We start from the raw sequence: 21,137 nt of genomic DNA on the forward strand, positions 1-21,137 counted from the left end.
GGTATATCAGACCCTATACCATGGGTATGACAAAACATGTATTTTTACTGCTCTAATTACGTTGGTAGCCAGTTTATAATAGCAATAAAGCACCTTGGGGGTTTGTGGTGTATGGCCAATATACCATGGCTAACGGCTGTATCCAGGCACTCCGTGTTGCGTTAAGAACAGCCCTTAGCCGTGGTATATTGGCCATATATCACACCCCCTCGTGACTTATTGCTTAAATGTAAGGGCATATTCTCATAACACAACATTCAAAAATAAGAAAGAAATACACCCAGGTTATCTGACTCACTAAGTTTATCATAGTCACATACCATACATGTAGCTATCAGAGCTTTGATTAGTGTGATTAGCATGTGTGCTGTAATCCAGGCTGCATCACATCCGGACGTGATTGGGAGTCCCATAGGGCGGGCGCACAATTGGCCCAGCGTCGTCCGGGTTTGGCCGGGGTAGGCCGTCATTGTAAATAATAATTTGTTCTTAACTGACTTGCCTAGTTAAATAAAGGTTAAATAAATACAATTAAAATGAAGTAATCAATTCCATTCAAAACCAACTGGCTTGAGTTCAGCAAACATTTCCTATGTCCCAAATGGCACCCAATTCCATCTATAGTGCACTACCTTTGGCCAGTCTCATGGGCCCTCATAGGCTCTGGCCAAAAGTAGTGCACTACAGAGTGAAAAGGGTGCCATTTCAGACACAACCATTACCTTTCTGTTGTAATGTAGAGTGACAGAGGATTAAGGACTCCAGGGTCTTTCTCATGACCAAGTCTCTCTGACCAAGTTCATGACCAAGTTCTCAAGTCCCCCTACACTCAGGACCAGTCACCATGACAACCTGCATGGCCCATCATCTGACTAAAACATATTCCCATCCACATCTACCTGAATTACCTCAAATTCTAAGTGTGTGTGTGTGTGTGTTTGTTTGTGCTGAGTGTAAATGTAAGTGTGTGAACAAGGGAGGGAGGAAGATGGCAAGGGAGAACGATCAACCCTTTCATATCTACACAGCTCTAGGGGTTTAATAGCAGGCTAACACCTGTGGATCACTGGCCCTGTAACACCTGTGGATCACTGGCCCTGTAACACCTGTGGATCACTGGCCCTGTAACACCTGTGGATCACTGGCCCTGTAACACCTGTGGATCACTGGCCCTGTAACACCTGTGGATCACTGGCCCTGTAACACCTGTGGATCACTGGCCCTGTAACACCTGTGGATCACTGGCCCAGTAACACCTGCAGATCACTGGCCCCGAAACACCTGCGGATCACTGGCCCCGAAACACCTGTGGATCACTGGCCCCGAAACACCTGTGGATCACTGGCCCTGTAACACCTGTGGATCACTGGCCCTGTAACACCTGCGGATCACTGGCCCAGTAACACCTGCAGATCACTGGCCCCGAAACACCTGCGGATCACTGGCCCCGAAACACCTGTGGATCACTGGCCCCGAAACACCTGTGGATCACTGGCCCTGTAACACCTGTGGATCACTGGCCCTGTAACACCTGTGGATCACTAGCCCTGTAGCACAGCTATGGTAGACGGAGGTAAAAAGGCCTTAATTAAGTGCAAAGGATGGTGGGATGAGAAAGTCCAACAAGGTCTGATGGAGATCAAATAAAATCTCTTTAATTATTACCTTGATCACTATGAACACAGATACACACGCACACAGACACACACACAGACACGCACACAGACACGCACACAGACACGCACGACAGCTGTTCAGCGCGATCGTTCCTATCCTGAAGCATAGAAGCAATGGAAACTTCTGAAGCCAATGGAATGCCTATTCCTGTTCAGACGCTGAAGAGGGGAAAGGGAAAGTGAAGAAAGGGAGGAAGAGAGCATGTGACAGAGGGAGGAAAAGGAGAAAGTGTTGACTCTGAGATCTACAGCAGTTATGATGTATGGGGCACGGTCGGAGAGAGGAGAGGCAGGGGCAGAACCAATCACCAGACGGAAACCACAGGAACAATGGTGTAACGGCTTTTCCCGAGCGGGATGTGTGTATTACAGGGGGGTTGGGGGGTGGGGTCACATCTGTTTCCTGATCACCAGGAGATATCCCCGAGAACATAAAGCTCTGCCCAGATTGCATCCCAAATGGCACCCAATTCCCTATACAGTGCACTACGTTTGACCAGGGCCTATAGGGAGTAGTGCACTATGTAGGGTATAGGATGCCATTTGTGATGCAGCCCTGCTAGTCACCCACAGCCAACACTCGACCCTCACTACTTTATATTGGCCAGATAATGTATATTCCCTCTCATGTAGGACATGGTCAAGATCCCAGTTAATTTCCTTCAACCACCAAAGCTCTCTTAACCTGTTGGGGCTAGGCGACAGTATTTGCACAGCCGGATAAAAAACGTAAAAGAATTTAGGTTTTTGGATATAAAGAGGGACTTTATCGAACAAAACAAACATTTATTGTGTAACTGGGAGTCTTGTGAGTGCAACCATATGAAGATCATCAAAGGTAAGTGATTAATTTTATTGCTATTTCTGACTTTCGTGACTAGTCTACTTGGCTGGTAACTGTATGTAATGTTTTGTCTGCTGAGCGCTGTCCTCAGATAATCGCATGGTTGGTTTGCTTTCGCCGTAAAGCCTTTTTGAAATCTGACACGGCGGCTGGATTAACAACAAGTTAAGCTTTATTTTAATGTATTACACTTGTGATTTCATGAAAGTTAAATATTTATAGTAATTTAATTTGAATTTGGCGCTCTGCAATTTCACGGGATGTTGGCCAGGTGGGATGCTACCGTCCCACACCTCCTAGAGAGTTTTTAAAAGATAACAAGGTCCGGCATACTACCACCAAAGCTCTCTTAAAAGATAACAAGGTCCGGTATACTACCACCAAAGCTCTCTTAAAAGATAACAAGGTCCGGCATACTACCACCAAAGCTCTCTTAAAAGATAACAAAGTCCGGTATACTACCACCAAAGCTCTCTTAAAAGATAACAAGGTCCGGTATACTACCACCAAAGCTCTCTTAAAAGATAACAAGGTCCGGTATACTACCACCAAAGCTCTCTTAAAAGATAACAAGGTCCGGTATACTACCACCAAAGCTCTCTTAAAAGATAACAAGGTCCGGTATACTACCACCAAAGCTCTCTTAAAAGATAATAAGGACCGGTATACTACCACCAAAGCTCTCTTAAAAGATAATAAGGTCCGGTATACTACCACCAAAGCTCTCTTAAAACCTCTCTAAGGTATGTGGGACGCTACCGTCCCACCTGGCCAACATCCGGGGAAATTGCAGAGCGCCAAATTCAAAAACAGAAATACTCAAAATAAAAATTCAGAAAACATACAAGTGTTATACATCGGCTTAAAGATGAACTTCTTGTTAATCCAACCATGGTGTCAGATTTCAAAAAGGCTTTACGGCGAAATCAAACCATGCGATTATCTGAGAACAGCGCCCAGCACACAAAACATGACAAACCGTTACCAGCCAAGTAGAGGAGTAACAAAAGTCAGAAATAGCGATACAATTAATCACTTACCTTTGATGATCTTCATATGGTTGCACTCACAAGACTCCCAGTTACACAACAAATGTTAGTTTTGTTCAATAAAGTCCCTCTTATACTCACAGGTTTTAGAAGTGGGGGGGAATAACCTGGTGGGGATCTGGGGGTCCTCCCTAAGAAATGGTTGGGGCATCTAAAGCTAATTTCCAGCATTTATATACAATCTAATATACCCCTTTTGAGGTCAATTTGAGGTCACTTATTGTAAATAAGAATAGAATATGTTTCTAAACACTACTACATGAATGTGGATGCTACCATGATTATCCTGAAGGAAAAGTTATATACCCCCAAAAATACTAACCTCCCCTGTTATTGTAAGGGTGAGAGGTTAGCATGTCTTGGGGGTATGATATTTGTGCGTCTAACCTTCTCACTCATCATTATTCACGATTCATTCAGGCCTATCCGTAGCATCCACATTAATGTTGAAGTCTTTAGAAACATATTATATTCTTATTTACAATAAAGGTGACTCCAAAATAACAAAATACATTATTTACCATTAATTTCTATTGGGCACAAAATAATCTGAAACACAACAAAAACTAAAAGGAAATGCATCCAACAAATTTTTAGAGTCACAAACCTTTTAAAATGGGGGGACTATGTACAAAATGTGCTCTAATTTCAAAAACGGTTCACTTGATATGGATGAAAATACCCTCAAATTAAAGCGGACAGTCTACACTTTAACCTCATAGGCATTGTTTGTTTGAGCCAAAAGAAGAAAAAATGCCTCAATGTCCCAGAGAAAACGCAAGGAAATGAAGATAGTGGCAGCTGTACAGATGACTCATCCAAAGGACTTCTCAAACACGCCAGAAAGCTAACACCATATGATGCCTATCACCTTATTAATTCAGCCACTTACTTAGATAACTAGCAAGTTACATTTAGGGGTCGGGTTAACCCAGAATATATATATATATATATATATATATATATATATATATATATACTGCTCAAAAAAATAAAGGGAACACTTAAACAACACAATGTAACTCCAAGTCAGTCACACTTCTGTGAAATCAAACTGTCCACTTAGGAAGCAACACTGATTGACATAAATACAATTATACATTTTAATTTTTTTCATGGAACGGTTGATTTTTAAGTGTTGTGCAAATGGAATAGACAACAGGTGGAAATTATAGGCAATTAGCAAGACACCCCCAATAAAGGAGTGGTTCTGCAGGTGGTAACCACAGACCACTTCTCAGTTCCTATGGTTCCTGGCTGATGTTTTGGTCACTTTGAATGCTGGCGGTGCTTTCACTCTAGTGGTAGCATGAGATGGAGTCTACAACCCACACAAGTGGCTCAGGTAGTGCAGCTCATCCAGGATGGCACATCAATGCGAGCTGTGGCAAGAAGGTTTGCTGTGTCTGTCAGTGTAGTGTCCAGAGCATGGAGGCGCTACCAGGAGACAGGCCAGTACATCAGGAGACGTGGAGGAGGCCGTAGGAGGGCAACAACCCAGCAGCAGGACCGCTACCTCCGCCTTTGTGCAAGGAGGAGCACTGCCAGAGCCCTGCAAAATGACCTCCAGCAGGCCACAAATGTGCATGTGTCTGCTCAAACGGCCAGAAACAGACTCCATGAGGGTGGTATGATGGCCCGACGTCCACAGGTGGGGGTTGTGCTTACAGCCCAACACCGTGCAGGACGTTTGGCATTTGCCAGAGAACACCAAGATTGGCAAATTCGCCACTGGCGCCCTGTGCTCTTCACAGATGAAAGCAGGTTCACACTGAGCACATGTGACAGACGTGACAGTCTGGAGACGCCGTGGAGAACGTTCTGCTGCCTGCAACATCCTCCAGCATGACCGGTTTGGCGGTGGGTCAGTCATGGTGTGGGGTGGCATTTCTTTGGGGGGCCGCACAGCCCTCCATGTGCTCGCCAGAGGTAGCCTGACTGCCATTAGGTACCGAGATGAGATCCTCAGACCCCTTGTGAGACCATATACTGGTGCGGTTGGCCCTGGGTTCCTCCTAATGCAAGACAATGCTAGACCTCATGTGGCTGGAATGTGTCAGCAGTTCCTGCAAGAGGAAGACATTGATGCTATGGACTGGCCCGCCCGTTCCCCAGACCTGAATCCAATTGAGCACATCTGGGACATCATGTCTCGCTCCATCCACCAACGCCACGTTGCACCACAGACTGTCCAGGAGTTGGCGGATGCTTTAGTCCAGGTCTGGGAGGAGATCCCTCAGGAGACCATCCGCCACCTCATCAGGAGCATGCCCAGGCGTTGTAGGGAGGTCATACAGGCACGTGGAGGCCACACACACTACTGAGCCTCATTTTGACTTGTTTTATGGACATCACATCAAAGTTGGATCAGCCTGTAGTGTGGTTTTCCACTTTAATTTTGAGTGTGACCCCAAATCCAGACCTCCATGGGTTGATAAATTGGATTTCCATTGATTATTTTTGTGATTTTGTTGTCAGCACATTCAACTATGTAAAGATAAAAGTATTTAATAAGATTATTTCATTCATTCAGATCTAGGATGTGTTATTTTAGTGTTCCCTTTATTTTTTGGAGCAGTGTATAAAAAAAAATATACACTATATACACAATATATATATATATATATATATATAAAACGCATAAGAAATATCTTCCTGCATTTTGTAAATGTAGATGTAAAATGCTTCTAATTGTAATTTCTGCTCGGCATCAGACTAATTTTGGCCTTCAGTTGCACTTCTCAACTCAGATGAGAATTCATGAATGGGCATTTTATCAGCAGACAGTGCTCTGACTGATGTGGAGCTACTGTTCTCCATCATTCTATCAGCAGACAGCGCTCTGACTGATGTGGAGCTACTGTTCTCCATCATTCTATCAGCAGACAGCGCTCTGACTGATGTGGAGCTACTGTTCTCCATCATTCTATCAGCAGACAGCGCTCTGACTGATGTGGAGCTACTGTTCTCCATCATTCTATCAGCAGACAGCACTCTGACTGATGTGGAGCTAGTCTTCTCCAGTACTTTTTTCGGTGTAGCCAGACAACTTTTCTCCAGTAAAATGCAAGATTAACTTTAAACAAAACATTAGGAAATGTAGCTGGCTACATTCTTTCTATGATAAACATCAGAAATATGATGGACATGCATCGTTTTTGCTTGTGTGGTCGCCAGCCAAATAGCGTTGCACTTCTGTTGCCATCTGATGAAAATGAAGCTATATTCTGCCGAATGTGTTGCAATAACGTATTTTCTGTGAAGGAAAACTATAGTTGCACGTCATATAAATTACTCTATTGAAGCAAAAAAAGCACTGTTCACTTTCATTATAAAACCCTGTCATTACACAGCTGGACTCCTGCTTTCTCCCATTGAGCTATTTACAAACAAACATGTGACTGGCTCAACTGTTCTGGGGAACTATGATAAGCTACATAATGTAAAATAATGTGACAGATGAAATGAAGAACGCGATCTGCTTTATCTCCTAAAGTATTGCACAAGTTGACTGCAGGTACTTACATAAAAAGTAGCTACAAATATAAAAATATATAGTAAAACTTCAATGAAATAGTTTCAACAGTATTGACGGTATCGAAAAAGCCGCTTGGACACACTCATCCCTAACCCTGACCCTAACACGTTCATGGGCCGCTTGGACACACTCATCCCTAACCCTGACCCATTAATGGGTCGCTTGGACACGCTTAGACTGAGGGAGAGAGAGATGGAGAAAGAGAGAGAGTTAGAGAGAGTGTGTGAAAGAGAGAGAGAGAGAGGCAGCTGACCGGACATTCTTCCCTAATCCTTGTGTCCTGACCAATGCCAGCCTCTCCCATCCATGGGCCGTTTGGACACGCTCAAGTTGGACTCGCTCTGGGCTCGCTCTGGGCTAAATAACAGTCACTCTGCCGAAGGCACAACAAGCTCTTGATGTTTACTCTTTTTACTGTTTATTCAAGAGGACCCTCAAAAACAAGATGGTAGTTCAAGATAAGATAAAAATGTCAAAGCCACTTGATACCAAGGCACTGGCACAATGCACTGACCAACTCACTGTTACAGCTTAACTAAAGTTATCAGAAGTAAAGCTAGTACCAGAAGCACCACCCAGACTCAGTAGGCCTACTACACACATCCAGCTCCATACACTATCACTTCACCAGGTTCATTGGAAATTACAGGGGCATGAATGTTATCATGCTGGAATGTGGCCCTTTGATCTAATTCCCACTTTTAGAGTGACCTAAAATGACATTGCCATTTGGGACATGGGAACGGGAAGTTGACACACGATCAAACCATGATCAAACTATAGTTATGCTATATTTGAATGGATGATTGGACATGACGTTGGTTGATAGTCTGACATCTGTAGATCATATATACGCCTAAGGGACTATTCAAATAAAGTGTGACCAAACCTTATGCTCTGATAGGATATGAAGGAAGGTGTGTGTGTGGGAGGTGTGGTGATTATTAGACTACTAACCAGAGCACAGAGCAGGTCGACAGCCTCCAGCACCAGTTCCTGCTGTCCAATCCTGGTCACACCCAGTTCTAGCAGGTCCTGGTGGGAGATCTTCAACAGCTGCTCCCCGTCAATCTTCTCACGCTCAAAGTACGGGACATACTGCTGCAGGCTGTCGTCCAGGCCTGGGAAAGATAGACAGAGAGAGATAGAAAGAGAGAGGGGGAGGAGGTAGAGAGGGAGAGAGAGAGGGAGAGAGCGAGAGAGCGATGTAGAGAGAAAGAGAGAAAGAGGTAGAGGGAGAGAGGTAGAGGGATAAAGAGAGAGGTAGAGAGAGAGCGAGAGGTAGAGGGGGAGAGAGAGAGACAGATGTAAGACAAAGAGCTTCTTTCAGAGTCCAAGACCTGTTATGATACCACACAAGTGTTGAAGAAAACACTGGTAGTGAGTCAATATAAGCTGTTTACCAGTCCATCACTCAGGCATTTCTCAGGATAGCACTGTCCAGCAATAACCAGAATCAAACTGATCTCTGACCACCAGTGACCACATATCTAGCCACCCAGAATCAAACTGATCTCTGACCACCAGTGACCACACATCTAACCACCCAAAATTCCACACCGTGCACATAGCAGCAGCAGTTATGACCATCACATACAGCATCTCATCTGTTGTTCAGACCTTCTGACCCAAACGGCATTAGCAACTGGTCCCCAAAACGGACATGTTTGTAAATAGTGAAGAAAAAAGCAACTGCCACCACATGGGACCATTAAAATCCCAGACAACCATTGCTCCGTTTGGCTTGGAATGCCGTGCTACGCCACAGATGACTCACTTTGAAACTGCGTCCCAAATGGCACCTTATTTCTTAAGGGGACATAGGGAATAGGGTGCCATAGTGCACTACTTTTGACCAGGGTACATAGGGAATAGGGTGCCATAGTGCACTACTTTTGTCCAGGGGACATAGGGAATAGGGTGCCATAGTGTACTACTTTTGACCAGGGGGCATAGGGAATAGGGTGCCATTTGGGACAGATCTCCAGAGTTTACGGAGCAGAGACGCCTCTTAACTAGCATGTAATGTGTTGCCTTCTGCCACATTTGTGTTAGCACAAGCTAATGACTGTGTTGTTACACTAAAGCACTCTGGTTAATCTTTACTCAACCAAAGTAATGTTTCTAAGTGTTTTGACCTTTCACGAGGATAGAACTGCTAAATATTAGATGAAATGCTCATTCTAAATGGTTGGGGAAAGAAATTAGCCCTGTGCCATTGGGTGGAGATGTAGGTGGGCGGAAAGTAATGCATGGGTCAGCTGACAAGGCTTAATGTGTTGTCTATAAGGCTGTGATGAAGGGATAAGGTAACTAGCATGCAGGATCACGTTTCAGACACCTGAGGAGGGCAATAATCTCTCTCAACAGCAAGAGAGGACCAGCCAGTGTCACGCTACACAGCCCATCACCTGTTAATGATGACACACAACAGGTGAATCACAAATGGCCAGAGCCCATCAAAAGTAATGCAAGATTCTCAAATTAATTTACAGTCATAAAACATTTGTATCATTCTTGAACTAGATTTAACCTCAACCTTCTTGGGGTTTGGCTCAGTCCAATGTTGGGACAAACTTCAAAGCCCAACTAAACTCTGGCTTAGTGTGGATTACAATGATGAAATATTTCAAAACATCCCTGTCTTCCTGCTTTAGGAACGCTATTCAAAAAGAAAGACTTGACTATTCCAGCTAAGAGTTAATTACTTAACAGTCACTATGGTTACAGGCAAAGACGTCCCCACACACATTAAATATTTACATTGAGAGATCTGTGACCAGGGAAAGTATGTTGCTATCAGTTACAGTATACTGTACCTTCAAAAAGACACCAAACAACTGGTGCAGCTGGATGTCATACAGACATAATTTTAGCCAGTTTGCTACAGCAGGAAAATAATCCTGCATCAAAAAGAAATGTGAATTATCATGTTGATTATAATTAATGGACATTTTTGTAGGGGTTGATACATTTTTCATTAGGGAAAATCAAGTCTGAAATTTCGGAAGCCTTTTAAAATCTCAAATACACTACAAGTTTTAAATGTACTGCATTGCAGGAAAGTTGTCCTGTAACAGGGTGATCAAATGAAGATCCTACATCTGTATATAGGCTGCTGTGGAAATGAGTGAAGCACAAATGGAGCTAATTCCGGTTATTTAAGTAGGCCTAGTGATGCAAAAAGGCAGAACTTTTTAACTTCTGATAAGCTGCAAAATATCATTGTTTGTGTACTAGCTGTCCCTTAGCCGAATCAAATTGTGCTCGTACAATTGTATAGTTTGTTTATCAAGCTTTCACATAATGTGCACAACCACCACCGCAACAATCTAATCTTCTCTCAATTGATACATGTAGCAGCAGCTCTTAGATCATTAACACATCTGCTCAGTGTGAAAGCCCCCACACTGTACATTTCACATGTGAAAACACACCGAAAAACAGTCAGCCAAATGAAAAGTCTTCTAATCTGGACACAGATCATGCCCGACCTACTCCCAAATCCTGTGGCTAACAAGTATATAGTTTCTCAAGGTTTTGTTACAACTGAGGGAATAGTGCAAGGCCTCTCTCTTTACCTCTCTCTCTCTTTACTAGTATTCACAGCTCTGGCCCTCTGGCCTCACAACCAATGAACTGACAGTGGGCTAGTCGTTTGTGTACAAAAGGCAGGAGCGCTGTACGACTCTATTGCTTTTACACTGACCAACCTCTTTAACAGACAGAAGCATCTTAATTGTTTTCACTGCTCTATTGACAGTTGACAATAGCCCAAGATTCTACAAATGGCTCCAACTTGAGACAGAACTTGATAAGAACTTGATAAATTAGAACTCTGAATTCCCTCGTTGACCAGTAAAATCAATGATCATGTTTTATCTCTTCTCTATGCATGTTCACAAAAACGGTGTTATAAAGTAGTCTTGAACTGTTTATGATGAAGGAAATAACCCCATTACAGGATGAACCATGTAGTAACTACACTCTTACAACAAAATGGATCTTCGGCTATCCCCATACGAACCAAAAGGGATCTACCTGTAACCAGAAAGTGCTCGTCAAAGAGTTCTCCTATGAAGAACCCTTATTGGTTCTAGAAAGAACATTTCTTTCTAAGAGTGTATGAATATTGACCTCCTCATCTGATTATGGAGATTTATGCAAAGAAGAAATGGGTTACTGAGAAAATGGCTGAGGTCAGTAAACTCTTGTGCATGACTCAGGCTGCAATCACATTCCACAGAAAAATCCAGTTAATCATTTATCGGAAACATAAAAACAAACAAAACCCAGACGCATCTAGAATTTGGTTGCTTTCCTCCTCAAGTGTTTCACTTTCTTTGCCTAGTAAACCATCTTTGATGTGTTTTGCTAGACTGTGTTGTGAGTGGTAACATTTAACCAACCAACTGTGATAAGTGCGTTAACAAGCTAGCAGCATGCATTCTGTCTATATTTAATAGGTTTGATAGATTGGACATTGAACTGAAGTGAACGCTGCCTCTGGCTTGTTCATCCCATCACACAAAGGCACGTGTTGTGCCGTCTGGGGTAGACAGGCAATAAATGAGTGGAGTTTGGACCTGCAGAGCTGGGGTCAACAGAGGGAATATTTACTTCATCCTTCACAACAGAACAGAGGTGGTGGTGGTCGTCAATCGAAAGGAATTGACAGTGGTTCTAAAGCATTCAGACTATTTATAGACTCCACTAACCCACTCAGAAAGGAGAGGAAACACCCTATCTCAGGAAAACAGATTCATGAGGAAAAAGGATTTCCTTCACCGCACAAAACAATTGTGTGTGTGTGTGTGTGTGTGTGTGTGTGTGTGTGTGTGTGTGTGTGTGTGTGTGTGTGTGTGTGTGTGTGTGTGTGTGTGTGTGTGTGTGTGTTCTGGGAAAAATCCAGAATTAGCGTAATAGTAGCCTATCCTATTCAAAACAACCAGTGACAGACAGTGCCTACTCTTCACAGATCTCTCCAACATTTTGGGAGTAGCAAACAGGTTACAGGGTTGCCTTATGTACTGTAACAGGGTTAATTAATGGTATGTTTGTTCCCATGGAAACCCTTCTTCTGACTGATATAAACTGGATGGGGACACTGTGTCCCTAGTGGCATCCTATTCCCTATATATTGAACTACTTTTGAACAGAGCCGGAGTGCACTTTAGCGTGCCATTTGAGACTCAGCCACTGAAGAGAAAGTTTCCATGCCCTGCTATTTTGAGGAGTGATTGGACATAAAACTGAGTCATAATAATAATACTAAATGAATAACAGCCTCTCCTATCTACGTTCCTATGTACGTCAGAGAAACTAATGGTAACACGTAACCAGGATGTATGGTTCTGAGTGAGTCAGTTCAGGCCAACCATTAGTGCGTAGTGATAATGTGGTCAACCATTAGTGTGTCCTGCGTTGTGATAATGTGGTCAACCAAATCAAATCAAACTTTATTTGTCACATGCGCCGAATACAACAAGTGTAGACCTTACCGTGAAATGCTTACTTACAAGCCCTTAACCAACAGTGCAGTTCAAGAGGAGTTAAGAAAATATTTACCAAATATAGAGTAAAAAATTTTAAATTATAAAAAGTAACACAATAACGAGGCTATATACAGGGGATACCGGTACCGAGTCAGTGTGCGGGGGTACAGGTTAGTTGAGGTAATTTATAAATGTAGGTAGGGGTGAAGTGAAGGGGTGAAGTGACTATGCATAGATAATAAACTGCGAGTAGCAGCAGTGTACAAAACAAATGGGGGGGGTCAATGTAAATAGTTCGGTGGCCATTTGATTAACTGTTCAACAGTCTTATGGCTTGGGGGTAGAAGCTGTTAAGGGGCCTTTTGGACCTAGACTTGGCACTACGGTACCGCTTGCTGTGCAGTAGCAGAGAGAACAGTCTATGACTTGGGTGACTGGAGTCTCTGACAATTTTATGGGCTTTTTTCTGACACCGCCTATTATATAGGTCCTGGATGGCAGGAAGCTTGGCCCCAGTGATGTACTGGGCTGTACGCACTACCGTCTGTAGCGCCTTACGGTCAGATGCCGAGCAGTTGCCATACCAGGCGGTGATGAAACTGGTCAGGATGCTCTCGATGGTGCAGCTGTAGAACGTTTTGAGGATCTGGGGACCCATACCAAATCTTTTCAGTCTACTGAGGGGGAAAAGGTTTTGTCGTGCCCTCGTCACGACTGTCTTGGTGTGTTTGGACCATTCCTTGGTGATGTGGACACCAAGGAACTTGAAACTCTCAACCCGCTCTACTACAGCCCTGTCGATGTTAATGGGGGCCTGTTCGGCCCGCCTTTTCCTGTAGTCCACAATCAGCTCCTTTGTCTTGCTCACATTGAGGGAGAGGTTGTTGTCCTGGCACCACACTGCCAGTTCTCTGACCTCCTCCCTATAGACTGTCTCATCGTTGTCGGCACTGTTGTGCCGTCAGCAAACTTAATGATGATGTTGGAGTCGTGTTTGGCCACACAGTCGTGGGTAAACAAGGAGTACAGGAGGTGACTAAGTACACACCCCTGAGGGGTCCCAGTGTTGAGGATCACTGTGGCAGACGAGTTGTTGCCTACCCTTACCACCTGGGGGCGGCCTGTCAGGAAGTCCAGGATCCAGTTGCAGAGGGAGGTGTTTAGGCACAGGGTCCTTAGCTTAGTGATGAACTTTGAGGGCACTATGGTGATGAACGCTGAGCTGTAGTCAATGAACAGCATTCTCACATAGGTGTTCCTTTTGTCCAGGTGGGAAAGGGCAGTGTGGAGTGCGATTGAGATTGCGTCATCTGTGGATCTGTTGATGCGGTATGCGATTCACCATTAGTTTGCACTGCGTAGTGATAATGTGGTCAACCATTAGTGTGTACTGCGTAGTGATAATGCGCTCAACCATTAGTGTGTACTGCGTAGTGATAATGTGGTCAACCATTAGTGTGTACTGCGTAGTGATAATGTGGTCAACCATTAGTGTGTACTGCGTAGTGATAATGCGGTCAACCATTAGTGTGTACTGCGTAGTGATAATGTGGTCAACCATTAGTGTGTACTGCGTAGTGATACTGTGGTCAACCATTAGTGTGTACTGCGTAGTGATAATGTGGTCAACCATTAGTATAGCATCATGCCAGTACATCTGTTACGTGTAAATGTAAATTACTATCTTCCTTTATTCAATACAATTACTTTGAAGATGTTCTGGTGGTGTCATTAAGCTGTAATCAATTTAAACAACATGACCTTGTAGTCGTTAGTGACCAGTGGTCACACATAACTGCAACAGGTAGGTAAGTGTATGTGATGTGTCACCCTATGGACTGTGGTAGCAGGTGGGCCCCTAATAATAAGGAACAATTCAAAAAGAAACAGGAAGAGGAGGTTGATCTGTTTCCTCAGAGGCTTGTTTGGGTTCACTCCTGATAAGCTCAACTAATGGCAGAGGGTTGTGGTGGTAAGGTGAAAGAGTCTTATGACGCAGACTGAGGTGTCTCCAAGATGAAACTTGGGGTGCATCCTAAATGGAACCCTATTCCCTATAGTGCGCTACTTTTGACCCATGGGGCTAAGGTCAAAAGTTGTGCACTATATAGGGAATAGAGTGCCCTTTGGGACACACCCTTGGAGTCCTCCTCCTCCTCCTCCCTCTAAACAAGCACATAAACTGGATGCTCCTGTCCTGTGGGAAGAAGTTTCATGCATACAGTCTTTCTTATCCAAAAGATAACAGTGAGTGTGTTATGTCACACCCAAATGAAAAATATCAAAAGGGCAAATCTATATTTATCTAATAGAATAAGGATAACCGCTTGATAACAACCCAAACTTCAGTAAATAACTCAACAGAATTGGGAGTTGCATGACCTAAATCTATAGTCTTGAATCTTGATTTTCAATCAATCACAATCATCCTCTATAATCGCACCTGCCAGAAGAGCACGGGAAAATGCAGACTTGCCTGAGCGTGTTTCTCACTGATGTTTACGTCTACTGTATCCGAGTTATGCATTTTCAAAGTCTCATATACAAGGGGCAGGATATATAAAACATTTACTTTTTTACTGTTCATTGTCAATTATTTCCCTGTTATTACTATTATTATGCTCTGGTTATTTATATGTTTATAAAAATCTAATCAAATCAAAATAAATTGTCACATGCGCCGAATAGAACAGGTGTAGACCTTAAAGTGAAATGCTTACTTACAAGCCCTTAACCAACAATGCTTTAAGAAGTTTTAAGAAAAAGAATTGTTAAGTAAAAAATAGATAAGTAAAAAATATAAAATAAAAGTAACAAATAATTAAACAAGAGCAGTAAAATAACAATAGCGAGGCTATATACAGGGGGTACCAGTACAGAGTCAATGTGGAGGCTATATACAGGGGGTACCGGTACAGAGTCAATGTGCGGGGGCACCAGTTAGTCGAGGTAATTTAGGTAATATGTACATGTAGGTTGAGTTAAAGTGACTATGCATAGATAATAAACAGAGAGTAGCAGCAGCGTAAAAGAGGGGTCTGGGTAGCCCTTTGATTAGCTGTTCAGGAGTCTTATGGCTTGGGGGTAGAAGCTGTTAAGAAGCCTTTTGGACCTAGACTTGGTGCTCCGGTACCACTTGCCGTGCTGCAGCAGACTGAACAGTCTATGACTAGGGTGGCTGGAGTCTTTGACAATTTTTAGGGCCTTCCTCTGACACCGCCTGGTACAGAGGTCCTGTATGGCAGGAAGCTTGGCCCCAGTGATGTACTGGGCCATACGCACTACCCTCTGTCATGCCTTGCGGTCGGAGACTGAGCAGTTGCCATACCAGGCAGTGAAGCAAGCAGTAAGGATGCTTCCTAAATACCTGACAGACAGCTTCACTAAATTATGCCACTATATTTACACGCATTTGAAGGTATGCCAAGAAAGATCTGAGATATAGCTAATTTAATTATTGACGGCCCCCAAACAAGCAGCATATGGCATTCATAACATGCAACACATCAGCCCTCGATAGACGGCTTGGGTTCTTTCACTGGGACAACCCTCCTAGGACAATTAAAGGAAGACAGCAGTACCATCTGAATAAAGACAGCTTCCTTCGTTGCCATCTCCTGGATGCAAATTCAAGGGGCTCTGATGCTCCACTCTTCTTAATGGGGTGAGCTGCTAACAGGTCAAGCGTATCATAATGTCATCAATCACAGCTTAACGACACTTCAATATGAACACATGCCGTAAATGCTGACACAATGGCCATGCAGGGGTTGTGTGTACTGTACTGTCAGATCCTCTACAGATGCTGTCTCATCTAGGGTTGCAAAGGGTCGGAAACTTTTCAGTAAATTTCCAGAATTTTCCCGGAAATTTTCCATGGGAAGTTAAGCCCGGGAATTTGAGGAATTTCGCTTAAATTCATCAAAAAAGTTAGCTTATAACAGTGAACCTTTTTTGTGGGATACACATAAAGCAATTCTAGGTCTTGTGGCATATTTTAGTTAAACTATCCCCAATTCAATGGAATTGCAACCCTCTGCATGCACTGTGCATTCTTCCATCACATGTACAGCTGATTCTCAAGATCTTGCACACTAATGAGACGCTATTGAGCCCACACTACTACACTGTCTGGGCCAAGGACTACATGCTTTCTGGTAAGTTTTGATTTTAACACAGGGCGGGGTGAATATATTTTATATGACATACATGATTTTTTGTTAACTAGTAAATAGTAGCCTACAGCAAAGTGTGTTTAAATCATTTTTAACTTGTTTAGAATTTCTGCTAGTTAGTTTTTGCTACCATGTGGGTTTTAGCTTGCTTGAGCCTGATAACTGAGGAGTGTTAATTCACCTGTTTCCATACATGTTACATTTGAAAACATTTATCTTACAAAGGAGTTGTTTAATCCAACTGCTTAACTATTTATCTGTACATGGAATTGTATATATATTTTTTTTACACATTTTTTCCTAATCTTTACAGGAAAATACACTGGCACTATCTGATGTGTGGAGACATTTCACTGCAGCTAATGAAGAATGAAAAGATGTGTACATTTGCAAATATGCAACAAAGATGCAGAATCATCTGGCCAAGTGCATAAAGTTCCCTCAGCGCTCACAACAAGCAACCTCTGACAAAAGTCCCTCTACTTCTATTCGCGGTGTAAATGATGAATCAGACACCTTATCGATAGCAACAGCTCATGGTCCTCCTGGAATCAGAAGTTTTTTTGACTTAATGGAGGAACGTAGTCAGTGAAATGCTGATGAATGTCTTGCTCGAGCTGTGTATGCAACTGGTTCACCTCTGATGCTCACAGGCAATGTGTATTGGAAGAGATTTCTGAATGGTCTTCGCCCAGCATACACCCCTCCAACCAGACATGCTTTATCTACTAATTTGCTGGATGCAGAGTTCAACAGAGTTCAAGTGAAGGTCAAGCAAATCATAGAGAAAGCAGACTGCATTGCAATCATTTCTGATGGGTGGTCGAATGTTCGTGGGCAAGGAATAATTAACTACATCATCTCCACCCCTCAACCAGTATTCTACAAGAGCACAGACACAAGGGACAACAGACACACCGGTCTCTACATTGCAGACGAGCTGAAGGCAGTCATCTGTGACCTTGGGCCACAGAAGATATTTACATTTACATTTACATTTAAGTCATTTAGCAGACGCTCTTATCCAGTGCGACTTACAAATTGGTGCATTCACCTTATGATATCCAGTGGAACAACCACTTTACAATAGTGCATCTAAATCTTTTAAGGGGGGGGGGGGTTAGAAGGATTACTTTATCCTATCCTAGGTATTCCTTAAAGAGGTGGGGTTTCAGGTGTCTCCGTGTCTATTTGCACTGGTGACAGACAATGCTGTGAACATGAAGGCTGCTTGGTCTAAAGTGGAGGAGTCCTACCCTCATGCATTGAATCTGCTCCTCAAGGACATCATGGCACTGCAAACAATGCATACACTCTACAAGAGAGCCAAGGAAATGGTTAGGTAGTTGAAGGGTCATCAAGTTATAGCAGCAATCTACCTCACTGAGCACAGTGAGAAGAATAAGAGCACCACATTGAAGCTGCCCAGCGACACCCATTGGGGTGGTGTTGTCATCATGTTTGACTGTCGCCTGGAGGGGAAGGAGTCTCTCCAAGAAATGGCCATATCACAGTCTGCCAATATGGACAGCCCCATCAAGAGGATCCTCCTGGATGATGTATTTTGGGAGAGAGTGGTAAGCAGCCTGAAACCTATAGCAATAGCCATTGCACGGATTGAGGGAGACAATGCCATCCTGTCTGATGTTCAGACTCTGCTCGCAGATGTAAGAGAAGAAATCCGTACTGCCCTGCCCACTTCACTGTTGCTCCAAGCAAAGAAAACTGCAGTTCTGAAATACATCAAAAAGCATGAAGACTTCTGCCTGAAGCCCATACACGCCGCAGCATACATGTTGGACCCCAAGTATGTTGGGATGAGCATCCTGTCTGGTGCAGAGATCAACAAGGCCTACTGTATGGTGTCTTCACTACCGTGTCTCGACACCTTGGCCTGGATGAGGGCAAGGTTCTTGGTAGTCATTCAATATTCCCTTTCTTTTGTTGTTCAGTGAAATCATCCCATGTGAAGAGTCAACTCATTTAATTAAAGTTCAATTCGTAACTAAATTGTTTTTTAAATTTGTATTGGAAGGTTTTAATAATTTGCAATTATGTCTACTTATGATAAGGTAAAAGTTTGTTTCTATCATCATATGATATGGTAAATATATCCAATGCAAAAAACATCTACATTTAAATTGTATTCATATTAATTTGCATATATTCCCGTTAATTCCCACGGAAAGTTTCTACCTCTGAATAATCCAGAAAATGTGCAACCCTAGTCTGATCTAAACAGAACTCATAATTTATAACTAATAATAAGGTAGGCATATATTGTAAGGGCATAAGCAAGGCTTTCCCTGGTTCAGTGTTGCTGGGACATCCCCTAAAGGCAGTTTCCCACACCATTCCATTGGAATCAACACAGTTGAATTCAAGGCATTAGAATAGATACATTCAGAGTTATATTGAAGGCAATAGAAGTTTGCCTCTGACTTTCACACTAAGATGTCACCCTGCCTCCATTAGTTTAGTGATCACCAACAGAAGGGAGAAGTGTGCAGCCCACAATAGAATCCACTCCGCATGGTGATGCATTAGGAATTTTAGGAATTTATTTTGTCATATGTGACTGGACAGGAGTAGGTTCATAATGCCTGAAATCCACTGCCATGGTTATTTATTCAATGGAGACAAGTGTGGACATGGATTTTGTAAAGCATAATAGGGAATGAAATGTGCTGATTTAGATGAAAGGGGCAATATGCAGTTGAAACAATAACAAAGTACCCTCCACTCCTGTTTCGGTAAAAAGCTGAGGGATGGGGCTAGAGAAACTAACCACTCTCAAATTCATAGCCAGAGCTATGGATGCAAGGACTGGCCATCCATGATATCAAAATGATAGTTTTAGGCATGTAGACAGTGTTTGTTTAGATTTACAATGTTTACAACCATTGGAGTAAAACAAGCTTATATGTTGGGTTCTGATGGGGTTGAACTAAGCTCATGATGCATTCATGAGTTATATTCTTCAAGAATCAATGGGTATATATCATTCATTTCTAAGTTAAAAAAAATTGGTGTAGAAACTGCAGATTGACCCTCTTAAGGTAGCCTACCAGTGGGTTCCTAGAAGGTGACAGTTGAGCTTTGGTTGTCAAAAGCACATAGTGAGCACAGGTACGTTAAAGTAAACATAAACCTTTCTCCCCGTTGGCACACAATTTCCTTTCATCATCAAATGTCATTTTAAAATGGCTTTAAAGATGAGACTTAATAGCTGCCCAAACAAGCAATAAAACACTATGTTACAAACTATTAATACGACACCTAGGCTGCTTCTAATAGATACCGACTGTCAAATGCAACTTTTATTGCTATTTGTAACACTGTTATTCACTCATTCTCACTCAACATTCTCAATAAGGGGCAATTTTAAATTGAACGTTGTTTAATAAAACCAATGAAAATCAAATCAACTCAAATTGTATTTGTAACATCCTTCGTAAACAACAGGTGTAGACTAACATTGATACGCTTACTTACGGCCCTTCCCAACAATCCTGAGAAAAAAACATAATTAAAGCAGAAAGTTTGACAATTAATTAATTAACAGACAATTAAATATGCAATAGCCGAACAACGAATTATATAGTTAAAGTGAAACAAACATAGGCTATTCAAAAAATGTATTACACATTAGGCTAATATAATGGTAACAGTGTTTGTTAGAATTAGGAAGGCTAATCAACTCACCTCTTATCCAATCTACAACTTGTTTAGAAGTCCACTTTGTTATGGGATCCATCTTTGAAATGGTGCTCTCTAAAATTGAACCGGCTTTTTTTTTCTTTGTCTTTTAGGTTAGCTTTGATGAAAAATCAGTAATTCCACATAGTAGGCATAATAGACATGTAACTACTACGAAAATACATGGACATAGTCCTATCACGTACGCCTCTCCCGCTACAGCCCTGATGACAGACCGATCGCATGTGGGGAAACAACAAGTTTACAGTGGAGCGGCGCAAACATGAGAAGGGGCGGGAGTGTCCGATTACAGTTCAGGTCATCAACCCGATTCAACTAAAACCGTTACATATATCAATTCTACTAGAGTCTATTGCAGGCAAATAGCGAAGTTTATTGTGAAACTTCATGAATGTACTAATCAACAGGTTTCTATGACAATAATACAGTACACTAACCTAACCTAACCTACTATTATGAAAAACATGTGACGTGTTAGAAATGTATCTCAAACTTTCTCAGGACAGATTCTCACACAACAGTTTGATCTAGTGGTCTCTAATTAGACTCCTCATATTTTCTAAGTCTTAAACCATCTATTCATGTGTTGGGTGTTTCCTGATGTGACTTTTTTAGGTCCCAAAAGTTTCCCATGGGAAGA

At 42.5% G+C, this 21,137-nt stretch overlaps 1 protein-coding gene across 3 annotated transcripts in view; it reads right to left on the minus strand.

Annotated features, from left to right (window-relative positions):
• The window catches only part of LOC106571244 (connector enhancer of kinase suppressor of ras 3), a 50,971-nt gene extending 30,194 nt beyond the window's left edge, over positions 1–20,777 (minus strand). For 2 of the 3 annotated variants that reach the window (XM_014144045.2, XM_014144044.2), the window contains exons 1-2: positions 20,483–20,777; positions 8,065–8,228 (exon numbers count right to left, since the gene is read on the minus strand). In XM_014144045.2, the coding sequence (XP_013999520.1) occupies positions 8,065–8,228; positions 20,483–20,534 (216 nt within the window). In that variant the 5' untranslated portion in view covers positions 20,535–20,777. Of the gene's footprint in view, positions 1–8,064; positions 8,229–9,926; positions 9,983–20,482 lie in introns of those variants that run through there. The other variant, XM_045695622.1, reaches the window with a different exon arrangement.
• Between the last annotated feature and the right edge of the window lie 360 nt (positions 20,778–21,137).

Source organism: Salmo salar, chromosome ssa15, assembly GCF_905237065.1.
Source record: "Salmo salar chromosome ssa15, Ssal_v3.1, whole genome shotgun sequence".
Classification (NCBI taxonomy): domain Eukaryota; kingdom Metazoa; phylum Chordata; class Actinopteri; order Salmoniformes; family Salmonidae; genus Salmo; species Salmo salar.